At 42.2% G+C, this 15,803-nt stretch overlaps 1 protein-coding gene across 4 annotated transcripts in view; it reads right to left on the bottom strand.

The window, feature by feature from the left end:
- Nucleotides 1–15,803, bottom strand: part of usp34 (ubiquitin specific peptidase 34) — a 290,233-nt gene that overhangs the window by 111,990 nt on the left and 162,440 nt on the right. For all 4 annotated transcript variants that reach the window (XM_080200367.1, XM_080200368.1, XM_080200369.1 and 1 more), the window contains exons 39-40: nucleotides 1,870–1,925; nucleotides 1,668–1,788 (exon numbers count right to left, since the gene is read on the bottom strand). In XM_080200367.1, the coding sequence (XP_080056493.1) occupies nucleotides 1,668–1,788; nucleotides 1,870–1,925 (177 nt within the window). The remainder of the gene's footprint in view (nucleotides 1–1,667; nucleotides 1,789–1,869; nucleotides 1,926–15,803) is intronic.

Raw genomic sequence — 15,803 nt, 5'->3', positions numbered from 1 at the left:
AGTTGAAAATATCTATGATTTTTGCCATGGGTATTCTGCAAGTCCCTTGCTCTCAATGAGACAAGAATATTGAGCTTTGTGATTGGAGAAATTCAGGCACAATATTTAAAAGAATACGAATGTCTCATTGCAATTTCTTGCACCTCACTTGCTTCAAATGTTTCTTTTTAATGATTCTTAGCAAAGTAATGGTTGAATCCATCTACAACAATATTGGAGTATTTCTCAAATTCAAAAATACTTATTGGTATTTTCTCAAAAGTACAACATTTTATGGAAAATGAGCTGAGATTTAGTAAGTAAAATACTAGTAAATCAATCACCTGTTTTAGCTTCAAACACATACCTGTATACACACATTCTGTCTACTTTCTCTATGTGGGTTCAGGAACTTGGGAATAGGAGGGGGGCAGTCGGATCTGCAAATCCAGTCTGGAATATATCATAGCAGACCTAGACAACAGGTAAGCTTGCCCAGTTTTCCTCTGCATCCCTCAGATACTTTTACTCTCAGTCACATCCACACCCCTTCAGGGAAGCAAGCTCTAGGTTTCCACGGCCCTAGGAAAACTTTATCCGCTCAATATCCTTTCTCTAACGTTAAGATTAGGCCATTTTGTTTTGGATTTCCCAGCCACAGGATCGACCCTATCAAATCATTTTATCAGATCACGTTTGCCGCCAATGCCATGCTTGTGCAGTTCTACAGTTTTACTCTAGGTGGAGTTCAGGAGCTTGGGGCAGAGAAATGGCTCAGAAGCCAGGAATCATGGATTTGATGGTCTTTTAGTGATTTGCTGTAATATTAACTGTTATAGAAATGTTGATCTATAATAATGTGACTCTAACACAGTGTACTGTAGATTTTTAGAATAATGTTTCTCTAAGCAACACAGAAAATTGTAAAAGAGATTGACCCTGATGGCTATAAAGCAGACTAGTGAAATCCCTCTTCCATGAACTCCCCATCACTGACCCAATCTCAATCATCACTGCCCTGACCCCACTCTTCCCTCCAGTCACAATATTAGCATTACTGCTGCTAAACTGCAGCCTTTCCTCGGGCCTTCTCCACCCAACACACAGCCCATACCTCTGGAGCGGGGGGGTTTATTGTGGACAATTCAGGGCACCACACTTCAGGAAGGATGGAAAGGACTTGGAATGAAATAGAGATAGTTTATGCATGTTACAGGAGATGAAGGACTTCAGTTGTGATGAGAATTGGAAAAGTTATGACTTCATTCATTGGAACAAAAAAGGTTAAAAAGTGACCTCATCAAGATTTTTAAGATGATTAGAGGTTTTGGTGAGTAAGTTGGAAAAAATACTTCCTCTGGCACATGGATCAATAACTAGTGATTATGGATTCAAAATCATTAGAAATAGAACATAATGGGAGATGAGGAAGAATTATTAACTCAGTTGCTCAGACCTGGAAACCTCTAGTTGACAAAGGTGAAGCTGATTCTATGAATAATTTTGAGTGAGTTGTGCAGGATTTAAAGATGAACAACTAAGATGATTATGACAAAAGACAGGAAGGGGAGCAACACAAAACTGCTCTAACAAAAAGCCTGGAAAGGAACAAAAGGCTGAGTGGCCTCCTACTGTGCCATAAATTTTTGTAATTTCTATAATAATCACTTAAAAAAAGAGCTGCCTACCTGTCCCTCTCGGGAGAATTTAAATGGAGGCTTGTGCTTTATGACTACAGTGCAGAGTCGCAGGAGTCCTGTAAGTCCATCATCTTCAATACTACTGTCCTGTTGATCAAGAATTTCCCTGCTACAAAGAGAAAATGAACATTAAGATGCAGCAATGCATATTACAAAACTGCGAAAAACTTCAAAATTTATGTTGACCAACCTACGAATGCAGTCAGCGAGATGTCTTGCCAAGGCATCCAGATCTAGCAGCGTTGTCTGCAGAAAAAATTCAACACTTACACATGTACAGGAATAACGTTTATACAGTTATGTTACAAAATGTCCCAAGGCACTTCACAAGAGCATGACCAAAAATAATTATAGGCGCCACAGCACATAAGGAAACAGGAGATATCACCGAGGAATTGGGCTTCAAAGAGTATTTTGAAGGATGAAAAATGTCAAAAGTGGGAAAGGTTCAGGGGGAAAGATTTAGGGAAGGAATTCCATTGCAATCTCAGGAGTTTAAAAGCACAACTGCTAACAGTGTGAGCATTTAAAATTGGTGATGCACAAAAGGCCAAAATTGGAGGAGCTATAAAAGAGCAGTCATTAAATTTTGTTTCACTCAAAATAATTGGAAGACTACTCCAATTTAATAATACAAACATAATCAAAATTTGCTAGACTGGGCCGACAGCAGGTGATGATACACCAACCTGAGGCACAAATAGACCTGACCTCATCCTTGCCAATCTACCTGTGACAGATGCATCTGTCCATGATGGTACAGACACAAGTGATTGCTACACAATCCCATCTTTGCACTGAAGACAGTTGTGCAGCATTACATCATGTTAAACAAGATAATTCAGAACAAATCTAGCAACACAAAATTTACGAGGCACAGCAGCAAAATTGTGACCTACTACAAACTGCAACCTCATGGCATAGTAAATCCCTCATTCTATCATTTCCAGCAAGTCAGGCTCAATGAGGAATGTCATGTATATCTAAATACAAGTGCAATTTGGTGAAGCTACAACTCAAAAACTACATGCATCCTAAAAGACAGGTGTGTTATCCCACAACTAACAGATCAGATCAAACCTCTGCAGTTCTGCCACATACCTTGTGAATGGTAGTGGCCAAATCAATAACCAATTAACAAGTGGAGGTGGTAACTCCATGAATATTTCCATTCTTAATGATGATGCAGCCCAGCATGCCAGTGCAGAAGACAAAGCTGAAGTATTTGCAAACATTTTCAGTCAGAAGTATCAAGTGAATGATCTGTTGTTGTCTCCTCTTGCAGTCCTCAACATTGGGAGTTTAGTTAGTCTTTAGCCAATTGAACTTACTCCACTAGATATCAAGATATTGCTCAGCACACCTGAAACGGCAAAGACTGTGTGGCCTGACACCAGTTATCTGTAGTGAAGACTTATGTTCCAGAACTAGCCACACTGAGCCAACTGTTTCAGGACATAGTATTGACTCTGGATTTCATAAAGTCTCACTGCGTTAGGTCAAACGTGGGCTGCATACCAAATACCATATCCCCTCAGCTGATGAATCAGTAGTCCTGCATGTGAACATCACTTGGAGAATGCAATGAGGGTAGCAAGGGTGTGAAATGTACTCTGGGTGGGGGACTTCAATATCTAACACCAAGAGTGGCTTGGCAGCACCACTACAGACCAAGCTGGCCAAGTCCTAAGGGATATAACTGCAAAACTGGGTCTGTTGCAGATGGAAAGGGAACTGAGAAGGAAAAACATGCTTGACCTCATCCTCATCAACCTGTATCCCACAGATCTATCTACCATGACAGCATTCATACCAGTGATCACTGCAGTCCTTGTGGAGAAAAAATCCTGTCTTCACATTGACAATCCAGCATGCTGAGTGGCATTCCCACCAATCTAAAATGGGGTTGACTTCAAACACATCTAGCAACTCAAAACTGGGCATCCATGAGGCTCTGTGGGCAATGAGCAGCAGAAACGTACTCAACCACTATCTATAACCTCATGGACCGCCATATCCTCCTTCTATCATTATCGCCAAACCAGGGGATCACCCTTCATTCAATGAAGAGGGCAGGAAGGCAGGCCAAGAGCAGTACCTGGCATAGCTAAAATGAGTGTCAGCCTGATGAAGCTATGATACAGGACTACCCTGCACGCTGTAGTCTTAATTAAAAACTAACTTGATGAGGAGGCTCCACAAATATCCCCATTCTCAATGATGAGGGAGCCTAGCACATCAGTGAAAAAAAGGCTGATTCATTCGCAAATGTCAGGAAAATAGCAGTGAAATGAAAATATCAGGGAAATCCAAGAAATAGGAATATTTTCTGCTGGTTATATATCTTAAAAACTGTGGGAAATGTAAGTTACTTAAAGCAGGGACAACTTAGGAACTAGTACCTTTGATATGTTGATGTGTGGACAACAATGGGAAGCAGAATATGAAGGAATTTGAATAAGGTATTAGAAGTTCAAATGAAGAGGCCAGATGTGAAGAGGGGGTTATAAAGGGAGTAAACTTTGCAGCTATACTCTAAAGGCTAAAATTAAGAAATGAAGGTAATTAAATATGACTTATGAAGAAGTTAGGCCACATAAGGGAAGGTCAAAGGGGAAAACTACATACATGATTAAACCTATGCAGGGAAGCTGTTAGTTAGACCTCAATCAACAACAGGAATATCCGGTTAACTCCCAGCAAGCAGTGTCTGTGAAGAAAGCCCATCTTAGAAACCCTGCTGTTTGGTCTACCTCAAAGTCAACTCCAAATTGATATAACTGCCTGGTGTGGTGACTGTTACTGGATTTGTAAAAGAAATCTATAAGTGTTGTGGAACATTTTGGGGAGAGTTAGCTCTGAAAGTAGTGAAATAAAGATTGTTTCAAACAGTGTAAAATTAGCAATAATCATTGTCTAGTTAAGTGTACTTCTAGTTTGCTTTACTACTGTTTATTTTATTGCTTAATAAACATTGATTTTGTTTAAAATCATCACCAATGGGACATCATTGTCCGGATTCCAAACATTTCCTCACATTACACCAAATTGTAAAAGTACAGTTAAGGCTGTTGTTTCAAGTTTTGCTTTTGGGATTTGGAAAGACTCAGCATTTAGAAACATATATAGAACATTAGAAACACAGAACATTACAGCACAGTACAGGCCCTTCGGCCCTCAATGTTATGCCGAGCTATGTCCAATCCCGAGATCAAGCATACAACTGTGCTCTTAGCACAACAATTTTCAGTCAAAAGTGAAGAATGCATGATGTATCTCAGCCTCCTCACAGATGCCAGTCTTCAGCCAATTCAATTCACTCCAGGTGATGTCAGGAAACAGGTGAAGGCATGGAATACTGAAAAGGCTCTGCCAATATTCTTGCCATAGTAATGAAGATTTGTGCTCCAGAATTTGCCACATCCCTAACCAAGATGTTCCAGTATACCAATAACACTGGCATCTACTCAGCAATGTGGAAAATTATCCAGGTATGCCCTGGATGCAAAATGTGGACAAATCCAATCCGACCAATTACTACCTTGTCAGTCTACCCTCAATCGTTAGTAAAGTGATAGAAGGGGTTATTAATGGTGCAATAAAGCATCACTTGCTTAGCAATAAGCTGTTCACCAACTCTCTGTTTGGGTTCCACCAGGGCTTCTCAGCTCCTGGCAGCTTTGGTTTAAACAAACAAGAGAGCTGATTTCCAGAGGTGAGACGCAAGTGTCTGTCCTTGACATCGAGGCAGCGAGTGTGGCATCTAGGAGCTCCAGCAAAACTGGAGTCAGTGAGAATCAGGAGGAAAATCCATACTGGTAGGACTCAAACCTTGCATAAAAGGAAGATGACTGTGGTGGATGGAGGACAATCATCTCTGTTCCAGGACATGCCTGCAAGAGTTCCTTGGGGTAGTGTCCTAGGCCCAACCACCTTCAGATTCTTCAACAATGACCTTCCTTCCATCAAAAGATAAGAAAGGTTGTTCACTGATGACTGTTTATTCCATTCACGACTCCTCAGATTCTGATGCAAATCAATATCCAAATGAAGCAAAACCTGGACAATATTCAGGCTTGGGTTGACAAATGGCAAGTAACATCTATGCCAACAAATGTCAGGCAATGAACATCTCCAATAAAAGAGAATCTAACTATCACCCAATGACATTCAATGGCGTTATCATTGCTGAATCCTCCATTGTCTTGCGGGGGGTTGCCATTGGCTAGAAACTGTGACCATATAAATACTGTGGCAAGGGCACATCAGAGGCTAGGCATCCTGCGTCTTCTCTGTTCATCCCCCCTTATTGAAGAAGTGATTTAATTCTTAATTATTATGAGGTGGCATGGTGGCACAGTAGTTAGCATTGCTGCCTCAGTACCAGGGGCTTGGGTTCGATTCCTGGCTTGGGTCACTGTCTGTGTGGAGTTTGCACATTCTCCCTGTGTCTGTGTGGGTTTATTCCAGGTGTTCCGGTTTCCTCCCACAGTCCAAAGATGTGTGGGTTAGGTAGATTGGCCATGCTAAATTGCCCCTTAGTGTCAGGGGGACTTGCTAGGGTAAATGCATGGGGTTATGAGAATAGGGTCTTGTAGGATTGTGGTCAGTACAGACTCAATGGGCCGAATGGACTTCACCTGCATTGTAGAAATCTACGATTCTATGATTAAGGCTATTCCTTTCCCTCCTCTATTTTCCCTATTGACTTTACAATCTGGTACATTTAGCTTCCATTCTAACCATCTTGCAGGCATCTCAATAATAACTATTGCCTCATATTTCCACACCACTATCCTCCACCCCCAACTACAAATTGAATTTGTGCCCGCAATTTATTCTGTTTTTTAATCTGATTTATTGTCACATCATTAGTATCAGCAAAAAGTATTGTTTCTTGCATACTATACAGACAAGGCACACTATACATAAGGAAGGAAAAGATAGGGTGCAGAATGTAATGTTACAGTCATAGACAGGGTGTAGAGAAAGATCAACTTAATATAAGGTAGGTCCATTCAAAAGTCTGATGGCAGCAGGGAAGAAACTGTTTTTGAGTTGGTTGGTACGTGATCTCAGACTTTTGTATCATTTTCCTGACGGAAGAAGATGGAAGAGAGTATGTCCGGGGTGCATGAGGTCCTTGATTATGCCGGCTGCTTTTCTATGGCAGTGGGAAGTGTAGACAGAATCAATGCATGGAAAGCTGGGTTGCGTGATGGACTGGGCTTTGTTCATGACCTTTGCAGTTTCTTGCAGAACAGGAGTCATAACAAGCTGTGATACAACAAGAATGCTTTCTATGGTGCATCTGTAAAAGTTGGTGAGAATCATAGCAGACATACTAAATTTCCTTAGCCTCCTGAGAAAGTAGAAGCATTGGTGGGCTTTCTTAACCATAGTGTCGGTATAGAGGAACCAGGTCAGGTTGTTAGTGGTCCAGACACCTACAAACTTGAACCCCTCTTTCCACTTCATGCCCATTGATATAAGACAGGGGCATGTCCTCCACTACACTTCCTGAAGTCAATGACTATCTCCTTCATTTTACTGACATTGAAGGAGAGGTTACTGCCATTTCACCAGTTCACCAGATTCTTCATCTCTTTCTATACTTTAAAAGCATAAACTTTAAAAGCATAAACTTTAAAAGCATAAACTTTAAAAGCATAAACTTTAAAAGCATAAACTTTAAAAGCATAAACTTTAAAAGCATAAACTTTAAAAGCATAAACTTTAAAAGCATAAACTTTAAAAGCATGTCCCTCATTATCCCTATGCCCAGTGAGCTACAATGGCTCCCAGGCTACGCCCATACTGTTTTATTTGTCAATGGAAAGCTTTTAAACTGACAGCCCCTCCCAGCTGTGAATAACCACACTAAAAGGTCACCCAGACTCAAGACATTGTTTGAAATCCAACCTATTATGGCAATGTCATCAGTAAACTTGAACATTGAGTTGTAGGGGAATTTTGGCCACAGTCATAGATGTACAAGGAGTATAGTAAGGGCCTGAGCTTGTGAGGCACTGATGTTGAGGATAATCATGGAGGTGTTGTCGTTGCCTATCCTTACTGATTGCGGTCTGTGGGTTAGGAAGTCTAGGATATAGTCGCAGAGAGGAGACGAGCCGTAGGTCACAGAGTTCCTTAAACTCTGCCTTTGCATTGAACACTTGAACCACATATAATGCGGACTTCAGTTCTAAAGTTTTACTCTCGTATTTCTTATTACTTGCTCCTTTAATTACTTTACATATTTTAGTTTTCCTTCTACCTTTAAATGTCTAAGGCACAATTTCTGATCATAATTTTGTTTTGTGTGTGTGTGTGTGTGTGTGTCTGCTTGGGGGGGGGCGGTGGTGGTGGTGGTGGTGGTGGTGGTCTCTGATCTCAACCCAGTCCAGGAGAGCCCATCTCAAACTCAAAAGGTGCAATTCCTTCCTGTCCCAGTACTTGTATATATGTGCCAGGAAAAGGAAGCCCCTTTCCCACACCATTCCTGCAGGCACATGCTTGTTTTTCTAATCTTATCTCCCCGCCACAGACCCTTTATCACCAATAACTTTTAAAAGCCTGCTAGGGATACTCCTCGCCCTTACGTTAGGTAGACAATGCATCATGTGGGACTCTCAATCATGCTAATGAAGGATGCTATCTCTCATCCTAATTATTAAATTCCATTTTGAGCAGGTACCTGACCAAGGTGCCTTAATCAACATTCAGGCCTTTAGCACTATCCTTACAGGTAGCGAGTACATTGCACGCATTGAACAGAATTGGTTTCTGCAGGTCCTTGTACTCTATCCCACCCAAACTCCACTAACTGTGTATGCTATTAGTCACCCCAACCCTATTCCGAACCTGTGCCTCTCTGCAAGGTGTGACCAAAGTCTGAAGCAAATTGTCCAGATAGTTCTCCCTTTCCCATACTTCAACTCAACAACTTTTGAGTAGAGACACAAGACAAGGCACACACTGACTGCGGGTATACTCATCTAGGGTATTCTCTTGTCAGGTCCCACATACAACAGTCCAGACGCACAAACTGCTATGCAAGAACTGAGCCTAGATTATTTATATTATCTACTTTTTAAAAATTTATCAATTTCTCTTTTTCTACAAGCTAGCTTACACAAACTATTACAAGTGTTGGACGAAAAAGATATTTCCTGCTTCCTCATCTGCATTGAATTCCCACTCCCACCAACTTGCTCAACTTTTACAGTTTCTCATGTCCTCTATTCATGACCACTACAAGACTACTCCCAATCAAATAAAAAATTACTTCAAAGATCCTTACTGATAATATATCAAGAACGTTGCACTTTTAGTGCCATGCTTACTACTAAAATTAATAGTTTTGTTCTAAACATTTATCTCAAAGTTATTTATCCTGAAATTCATCATGAGCCAAGACATGTGAACGCATGCATTTAAAGAGATATTGACTTGTATTTCAGAAAACAACCTTCACTGACTCCATTATCAGCCTTTATGCTGCATGAACTCGATCTTCTCCTTCACCTTCCCCCACCCTTTGTTCCTTCATTGCTCACTAGCCTCCACCTTTCACAATTCTCTCTCTCGCATTCCTCACCCAGAGTTTTCAACTATTAAACTGGGAACTTGATTTCCTGTAATCAAACACACTTACTTTATCATCTTATTTGCTGACTTAGAAAGAAGGAGCAGGTGGAAGAGGAATGCATCAGAGACTAGTTTACAGCAGCCATCATGTCAGCTTGAGTAAGGAGTATTACAGTGTGCCAGGTTGGTAATGCAGAAGCCTATTGAGTGTTAAAAGTTTGAAACATTTTTAAATGTTCAATTAAATCTAACCAACTGGCACAAGCTGGTCCACTAGGCTTGAGATTAAATTCAAGTAATTAAGGTAGCTGTGGCAATAAAGTAAATGACAAATAAAAATCAATAGATTAATAAAACGCAAAAGCAATATGACAGTGACAGAAAGGATATTGAATAAAGTGCTACACAAGTAGTTTATGTATACATAACATTGGTCGATAGTTTAAAAATTTGAGACTCTGAAGGGAATAAAGCTACAATTTATTTCAACCTTCATGTGATCTACAAATTTGGTACTGAATTTATCAGTACTCGATACTTTGTTCTACAAATCCAAAGTTTGATAGTTATATAAGATTAGGAAATGTTAAACGTGTAAACAGCGATAATCACCATGAATCAAGCTGATAAAAAAAATTTCAAACAAGTTACTGAAAATCATCTACTGAGAGAGAAAGTCAGCTGGATGAGAATCTTGGCCAAGTCCAATTAATATGCAGGCCTGTAACTAGGTAAGACTTTATCTAGTAAAGCAGAAGTAAAATCAAGTTCAAATCCAGACAAAATTACCCTCATATCTCATATATTCTAATTTTCAATGCTACTTTCAAATAAATTGCTCTGTTAGTCTGTATACAAAATTTAACATTCTATGTTGCATTTTTCAGGCTGAGCACAAGTTGCTAAAAGTTGCTTTATAATCCTCAATATCTTAAACATGAAGTGGAAAAATATCAAAGATATATGGTTAAAAATGGCTTTAATCTATGCTACACCTGTAAGCAATGTTTCCCTTTTTTCCCATCAGCATGGAATTACTTTTATGAGCACGAATATCAAGGTAACATGCAGATTTGCACCACCGATAGAAATAAAACAACCTTGACACAAGGTATATTTTTAAACCCATTCATAGGTGTGAAAGAAGAAAAACATACCACCCCAAGCTATTGGCATAATATGACGTTATTCCACAAATTATCAAATTTACTGAATTCAATCTCATGTTTACCACAGTGGCATTTTAACTTATGACCTCTAAAGTTTAAAAGTGCAGTACATGATCATACATGAGGCGCCCAATTGTTAGTGTTTATACTGTAGTTGTATTTTAATCACTGCAATAAAGGAAACATTGAATTGCTAGAGATGGTTCAAGATAAGACAAGAAGCTTCTGTTCCAATTTGACAAGCTCAAAACAGAAACAGCTAAGGAAGCTTGCCTTTTGAATTGACAAACTGTGGAAAAGGAAATTTATTTATTCAGCTTGAGTGCTTTCTTCACTTAAAACTGCAACAAGTAATGATGAAAATAACTCAGTAATTTCTTCATATCAACATTCAGGCAGAGATAAGTGTCTCTGTGAACTTGGAGAGAGGTTGGCTCTTGTAAACCGGACAGTGAAGGAGGAGATACTTTGGGAACTGGGGAAGAACTGGGAAATGGCAAATGGAATTTAATGTTGGCAAGTGCGAGGTGGTCCACTTTGGTAGGAATAATGGTAGGAAGGACTATTACTTACGGGGCGAAATACTGCAGCAGGCGACGGTGCAGAGGGACCTCGGGGTCCTTGTGCATGAGTCGTAAAAACCCAGCCTGCAGGTGCAGCAGGTGGTCAGGAAGGCAAATGGGATGCTGGCCTTCATAGTGAGGGGGATTGAATATAAAAGTAAGGAGGTCTTGCTGCAGCTGTGTAGGGCATTGGTGAGGCCACAACTGGAGTACTGCGTGCAGTTTTGGGCGCCGTACTTACGCAAGGATATTTTGGCCTTGGAGGGAGTGCAGAGGAGGTTTACTAGGCTGATACCAGAGTTGAGGAGGTTGAGCTATGAGGAGAGGCTGAATAAACTAGGCTTGTACTCGTTAGAGTTTAGAAGAATGAGGGGAGATCTCATTGAGACATATAAGATGATGAATGGGATGGATAGGATAGAGGTGGAGAGGCTCTTCCCGCTCAGAAAGGACAGTAGGACTAGGGGGCACAGCCTCAAGATAAAGGGGGGACGGTTTAGAACGGAGTTGAGGAGGAACTTCTTCACTCAAAGGGTGGTGAATCTCTGGAATTCTCTGCCCATTGAGGTGGTGGAGGCTGCCTCGCTAAATATTTTTAAGACGCGGGTTGATGGGTTTTTGATAAGCGAGGGGATTAAGGGTTATGGGGAGAGGGCGGGAATGTGGAACTCAGACACGACAGATCAGCCATGATCTTATTGAATGGCGGGGCAGGCTCGAAGGGCTGGATGGCCTACTCCTGCTCCTATTTCTTATGTTCTTAAGAGTGTGTCATGATGAGAAAGAGAATGAAACACACAAGGTAGAATGACTATTAAGGTTTGAAGTAGTTTTTGTGGAAGTAATGGCATGACTTCATCCTACAGTGCTTTTAGGATAAAAAGCAATGAATTGTGAAATAATCAACCTGTTCATTATTTTGAATTAGATGGTGTCTCACAATACAAAAATGAACTGCAGAGAGGTGGTATTTGCAAGTATGCACAATTCAGAATGTCCCATGAAATAAGCTCAAGAATATTTGCATGCATTGTTATCTGGAGATCTGGCTAAGAATCCAAAATGTTTCACAAACGCACTAGAAATGGTGCTATGTTTTTAATGTGTTAAATACCTTTAGGATCAGTCTTCTATCAACAAGTCTATGAAATAAGCTGCAGCAGAATGACTAGATCAGTGGTATTAACAGGCCCAAAAATCATTTTACTATCTCTTTATAACATTTATTTTTATTCATTCATGTGATGTGGGCATCATTGGATGGAGCAGCATTTATTCTTCATCATTAATTGCCCTCCAGATCTCCAAATTTTGGTGGTGAGCTGCCTTGTTGAGCCACTGCAGTCCATGTGGTGCAGGTACACCCACAGTACTAAAGAACAAAGAAAATTTCAAGCCTGCACTGACTCTGCTGCCCATTGAACTAAAACTCCCACCCTTCCAGGGGCCATATCCCTCCAGTCCTATCTTATTCATGTATTTGTCCAGATGCCCCTTAAAAGTCACTATCATATCTGCTTCCATTACTTCCCCCAGCAGCGAGTTCCAGACACCTACCATCCTCTGCATAAAAAAACTTGCCTCATACATCTCCTTTAAACCTTGCCCCTTGCCACCTTAAACCAAATCCCCCTAGTAATTGACTCCTCCAGCCTGGGAAAAAGCTTCCGATTATCCACTCTGTCCATGCCCGGCTAGTTTAGTGGAGAGATCGAAATTCAGGTCTTTTCAGCTAAGCTGCTGTGTATGATTCCTGAACGGAACACTTGCTGGAGGGACCTGGGACGGCGCATGTTACAGTGGTCAGCATTGCTGCCTCACAGCACCAGGGTCCCAGGTTCAATTCCGGCCTTGGGTCACTGTCCATGCAGAGTCTGCACATTCACCCTATGTCTGTGTGGGTTTCCTCCGGGTGCTCTGGTTTCCTCCCACAGTCCAAAGATGTGTGGGTTAGGTTGATTGGCGATGCTAAATTGCCCCTTAGTGTCAGGGGACTAGCTAGGGTAAATGCACAGGATTACGGGTATAGGGCCTGGGTGGGATTGTGGTTGGTACACAGCCAATAGGCCAAATGGTTTCCTTCTGTACTGTCAGGATTCTATGGTTCCATGACTTTGGTTTCCAGTTCGCAGCTGCTTGTTAAAACGACTGACAAAAGAAATCAAAAATACCTGGGCCCAGACTACTTTCCTTTATCCTTTCTTGCATGTCGCTGGCAAGGTAGAGCATTCCTTACCCTTCCCTAACTGCCCGTGAACTGAATGGTTTGTTGGGACATTGTCAGAGGGGCAGTTGAAAGTCAACCACGTTGCTCTGGGATCTGGAGTCACTTGTAGGCCAGACGAGGTAAGGATGGCAGATTTCCTTCCCTGAAGGACATCAGTGAACAAGATTATTATGACGACAGTTGTCATGGACATCAGGATGAGTTTATCAATTCCAGATTTGATTCATTGAGAATTTAAATCCTCCCCACTAGCTGCTATTGTGGTATTTGAACTCACGTTGTCTCCCATAGTATTGGGCTGGGCCTCTAGATTAGTATTCCTGTTTAAAATACCACCAAGCCCTCATTTTTCCTCCCTGCATCATGGTCAGAAACTTTTCTGGACCTCCCATGATCTGACATCCTACAGCAAACCCCACAACAATCCAATTAAATGTCACTGTTTTGGTACAGCAATACTCAGTGGACAAGGGGGGAAGGGGTGGGGTGTCAGGTAAACACAGTGGCAGTCACAGAAACCCTGTAAATACACTCCAAAGTTCACTACGACTTGTCAGAGCACGGGGTCAGCGGCAGGGAATGCACAAGGCAGGACATATTACCGACAGCACCATCGTACACAGTTGACACCACCTCACAACATCATGGCACGTTCAGGAACGTGCTTGTACCCTTCTGTAGCGTACTGGCCAAACGATTCCCCAAACCAATCTAACCCCCAAGAGATATTTAAATGTTCTGTAGGCCTAGGTTGCCAGGATGGAGGGATGGGTGTAACTGGCTGCAAAAGACCATCACAGCTGCTCAACAAGGGGCAGCATTGCAGAGTCACCACACTCCTTCCAACATCCCAGAGAATGAGAAGGGATCCGATTTCTGTTCACCCCCCACAACCCCTCCCATCGTGCGCACCACTCCCCAATACAGTGTAGCCGATCCTAATGGCAGCCTCCATTCCCTGCACCCCATTCTCTCTCCCTAACACACTGTAGTCAATCCCAATGGCAGCCTCCTATTCCCATGTCCTTCTCCCCTTGTCGTCTAACCCCCACCCCCATGCATGACACCACCACCCCTGGTGGCGATACACTGGACTCAAGTCCATTCTGGTCTCTGTGCCTCTGGATTGGGATCAAGTTTAATCACTGGTCAGGAACCTTTAACCCTTCCCAAAGTCTGAGCAACAATGTCACTGTTAGGGAAGGAGTTCCAGGATTTTGACCCAGTGACAGTCAAGGAACTGCGATGTATTTCCAAGTCAAGACAGTGTGTGGTTTGGAGGGGAACTTCCAGGTGGTCATATTCTCATGCTGCCTTGTCATTCTAGAACATAGAACACTACAGCACAAACAGGCCCTTCAGCCCACAAGTTGCGCCGATCACATCTATACCTACCAAGCCATAGAACTATCTGTAACTCCCAAACCCATTAGATCCCATATACTCATCCAGAAGTCTTTTAAAAGACCCCAGCGAGTTCACCTCTACCACCACCGATGGCAGCCGATTCCACTCACTCACCACCCTCTGAGTGAAAAACTTACCCCTAACATCTCCTCTGTACTTGCTTCCCAGCACCTTAAACCTGTGTCCTCTCGTAGCGACCATTTCAGCCCTGGGAAATAGCCTCTGAGAATCCACCCTATCTATTCCTCTCAACATTTTATAAACCTCTATCAGGTCGCCTCTCAATCTTCGTCTCTCCAGGGAGAAGAGCTCTAACTCCCTCAACCTAAGGCATGCCTCCCAATCCAGGCAACATCCTTGTAAATTTCCTCTGCACCCTCTCAATAGCTTCCACATCCTTCCTGTAGTGAGGCGACCAGAACTGCGCACAGTACTCCAAGTGGGGTCTGACAAGGGTCCTATAAAGTTGCAGCATTACCTCCCGACTCCTAAACTCAATCCCTCGATTAATGAAGGCCAGTACACCATACGCCTTCTTGACCACATCCTCCACCTGCGAGGCCGATTTACGAGTCCTATGGACCCGCACCCCAAGATCCTTCTGCTCTTCAACACAGCTAAGACTCCTACCCTTAATATTGTACTCCTTCATCCTATTGGTCCTGCCAAAATGGACCACTACACATTTATCCGTTGACATGAAGTCCATCTGCCACTTCTCTGCCCAGTCTTGCATCCTATCTATGTCATGCTGCAACTTCTGACATCCCTCCAGACTATCCACAACACCACCAACCTTCGTATCGTCGGCAAACTTACTAACCCATCCCTCCACTTCCTCATCCAGGTCATTTATGAAAATGACAAACAGCAAGGGTTTGACAGCAAGGAACAGATCCCTGGGGCACTCCACTGGTGACTGACCTCCATGCAGAAAAAGACCCATCCAAACCATTCTCTGCCTTCTGCAGGCAAGCCAGTTCTGGATCCACAAGGCCAAAGCCCCTTGGATCCCATGCCCTCTCACCTTCTCAAGAAGTCTTGCATGGGGGACCTTATCAAACGCCTTGCTGAAGTCCATGTAAACCACGTCCACCACTCTTTCTTCGTCAATGTGTTCAGTCACATTTTCAAAGAACTCAACTAGGCCCTTAAGGCATGACCTGCC

The sequence above is a fragment of the Carcharhinus amblyrhynchos genome, chromosome 12 (genome assembly GCF_965287045.1).
Source record: "Carcharhinus amblyrhynchos chromosome 12, sCarAmb.v2.hapA, whole genome shotgun sequence".
Classification (NCBI taxonomy): domain Eukaryota; kingdom Metazoa; phylum Chordata; class Chondrichthyes; order Carcharhiniformes; family Carcharhinidae; genus Carcharhinus; species Carcharhinus amblyrhynchos.
The sequence above is the reverse complement of the archived record's forward strand: the minus strand, read 5'-3'. Positions and strand labels throughout refer to the sequence as shown.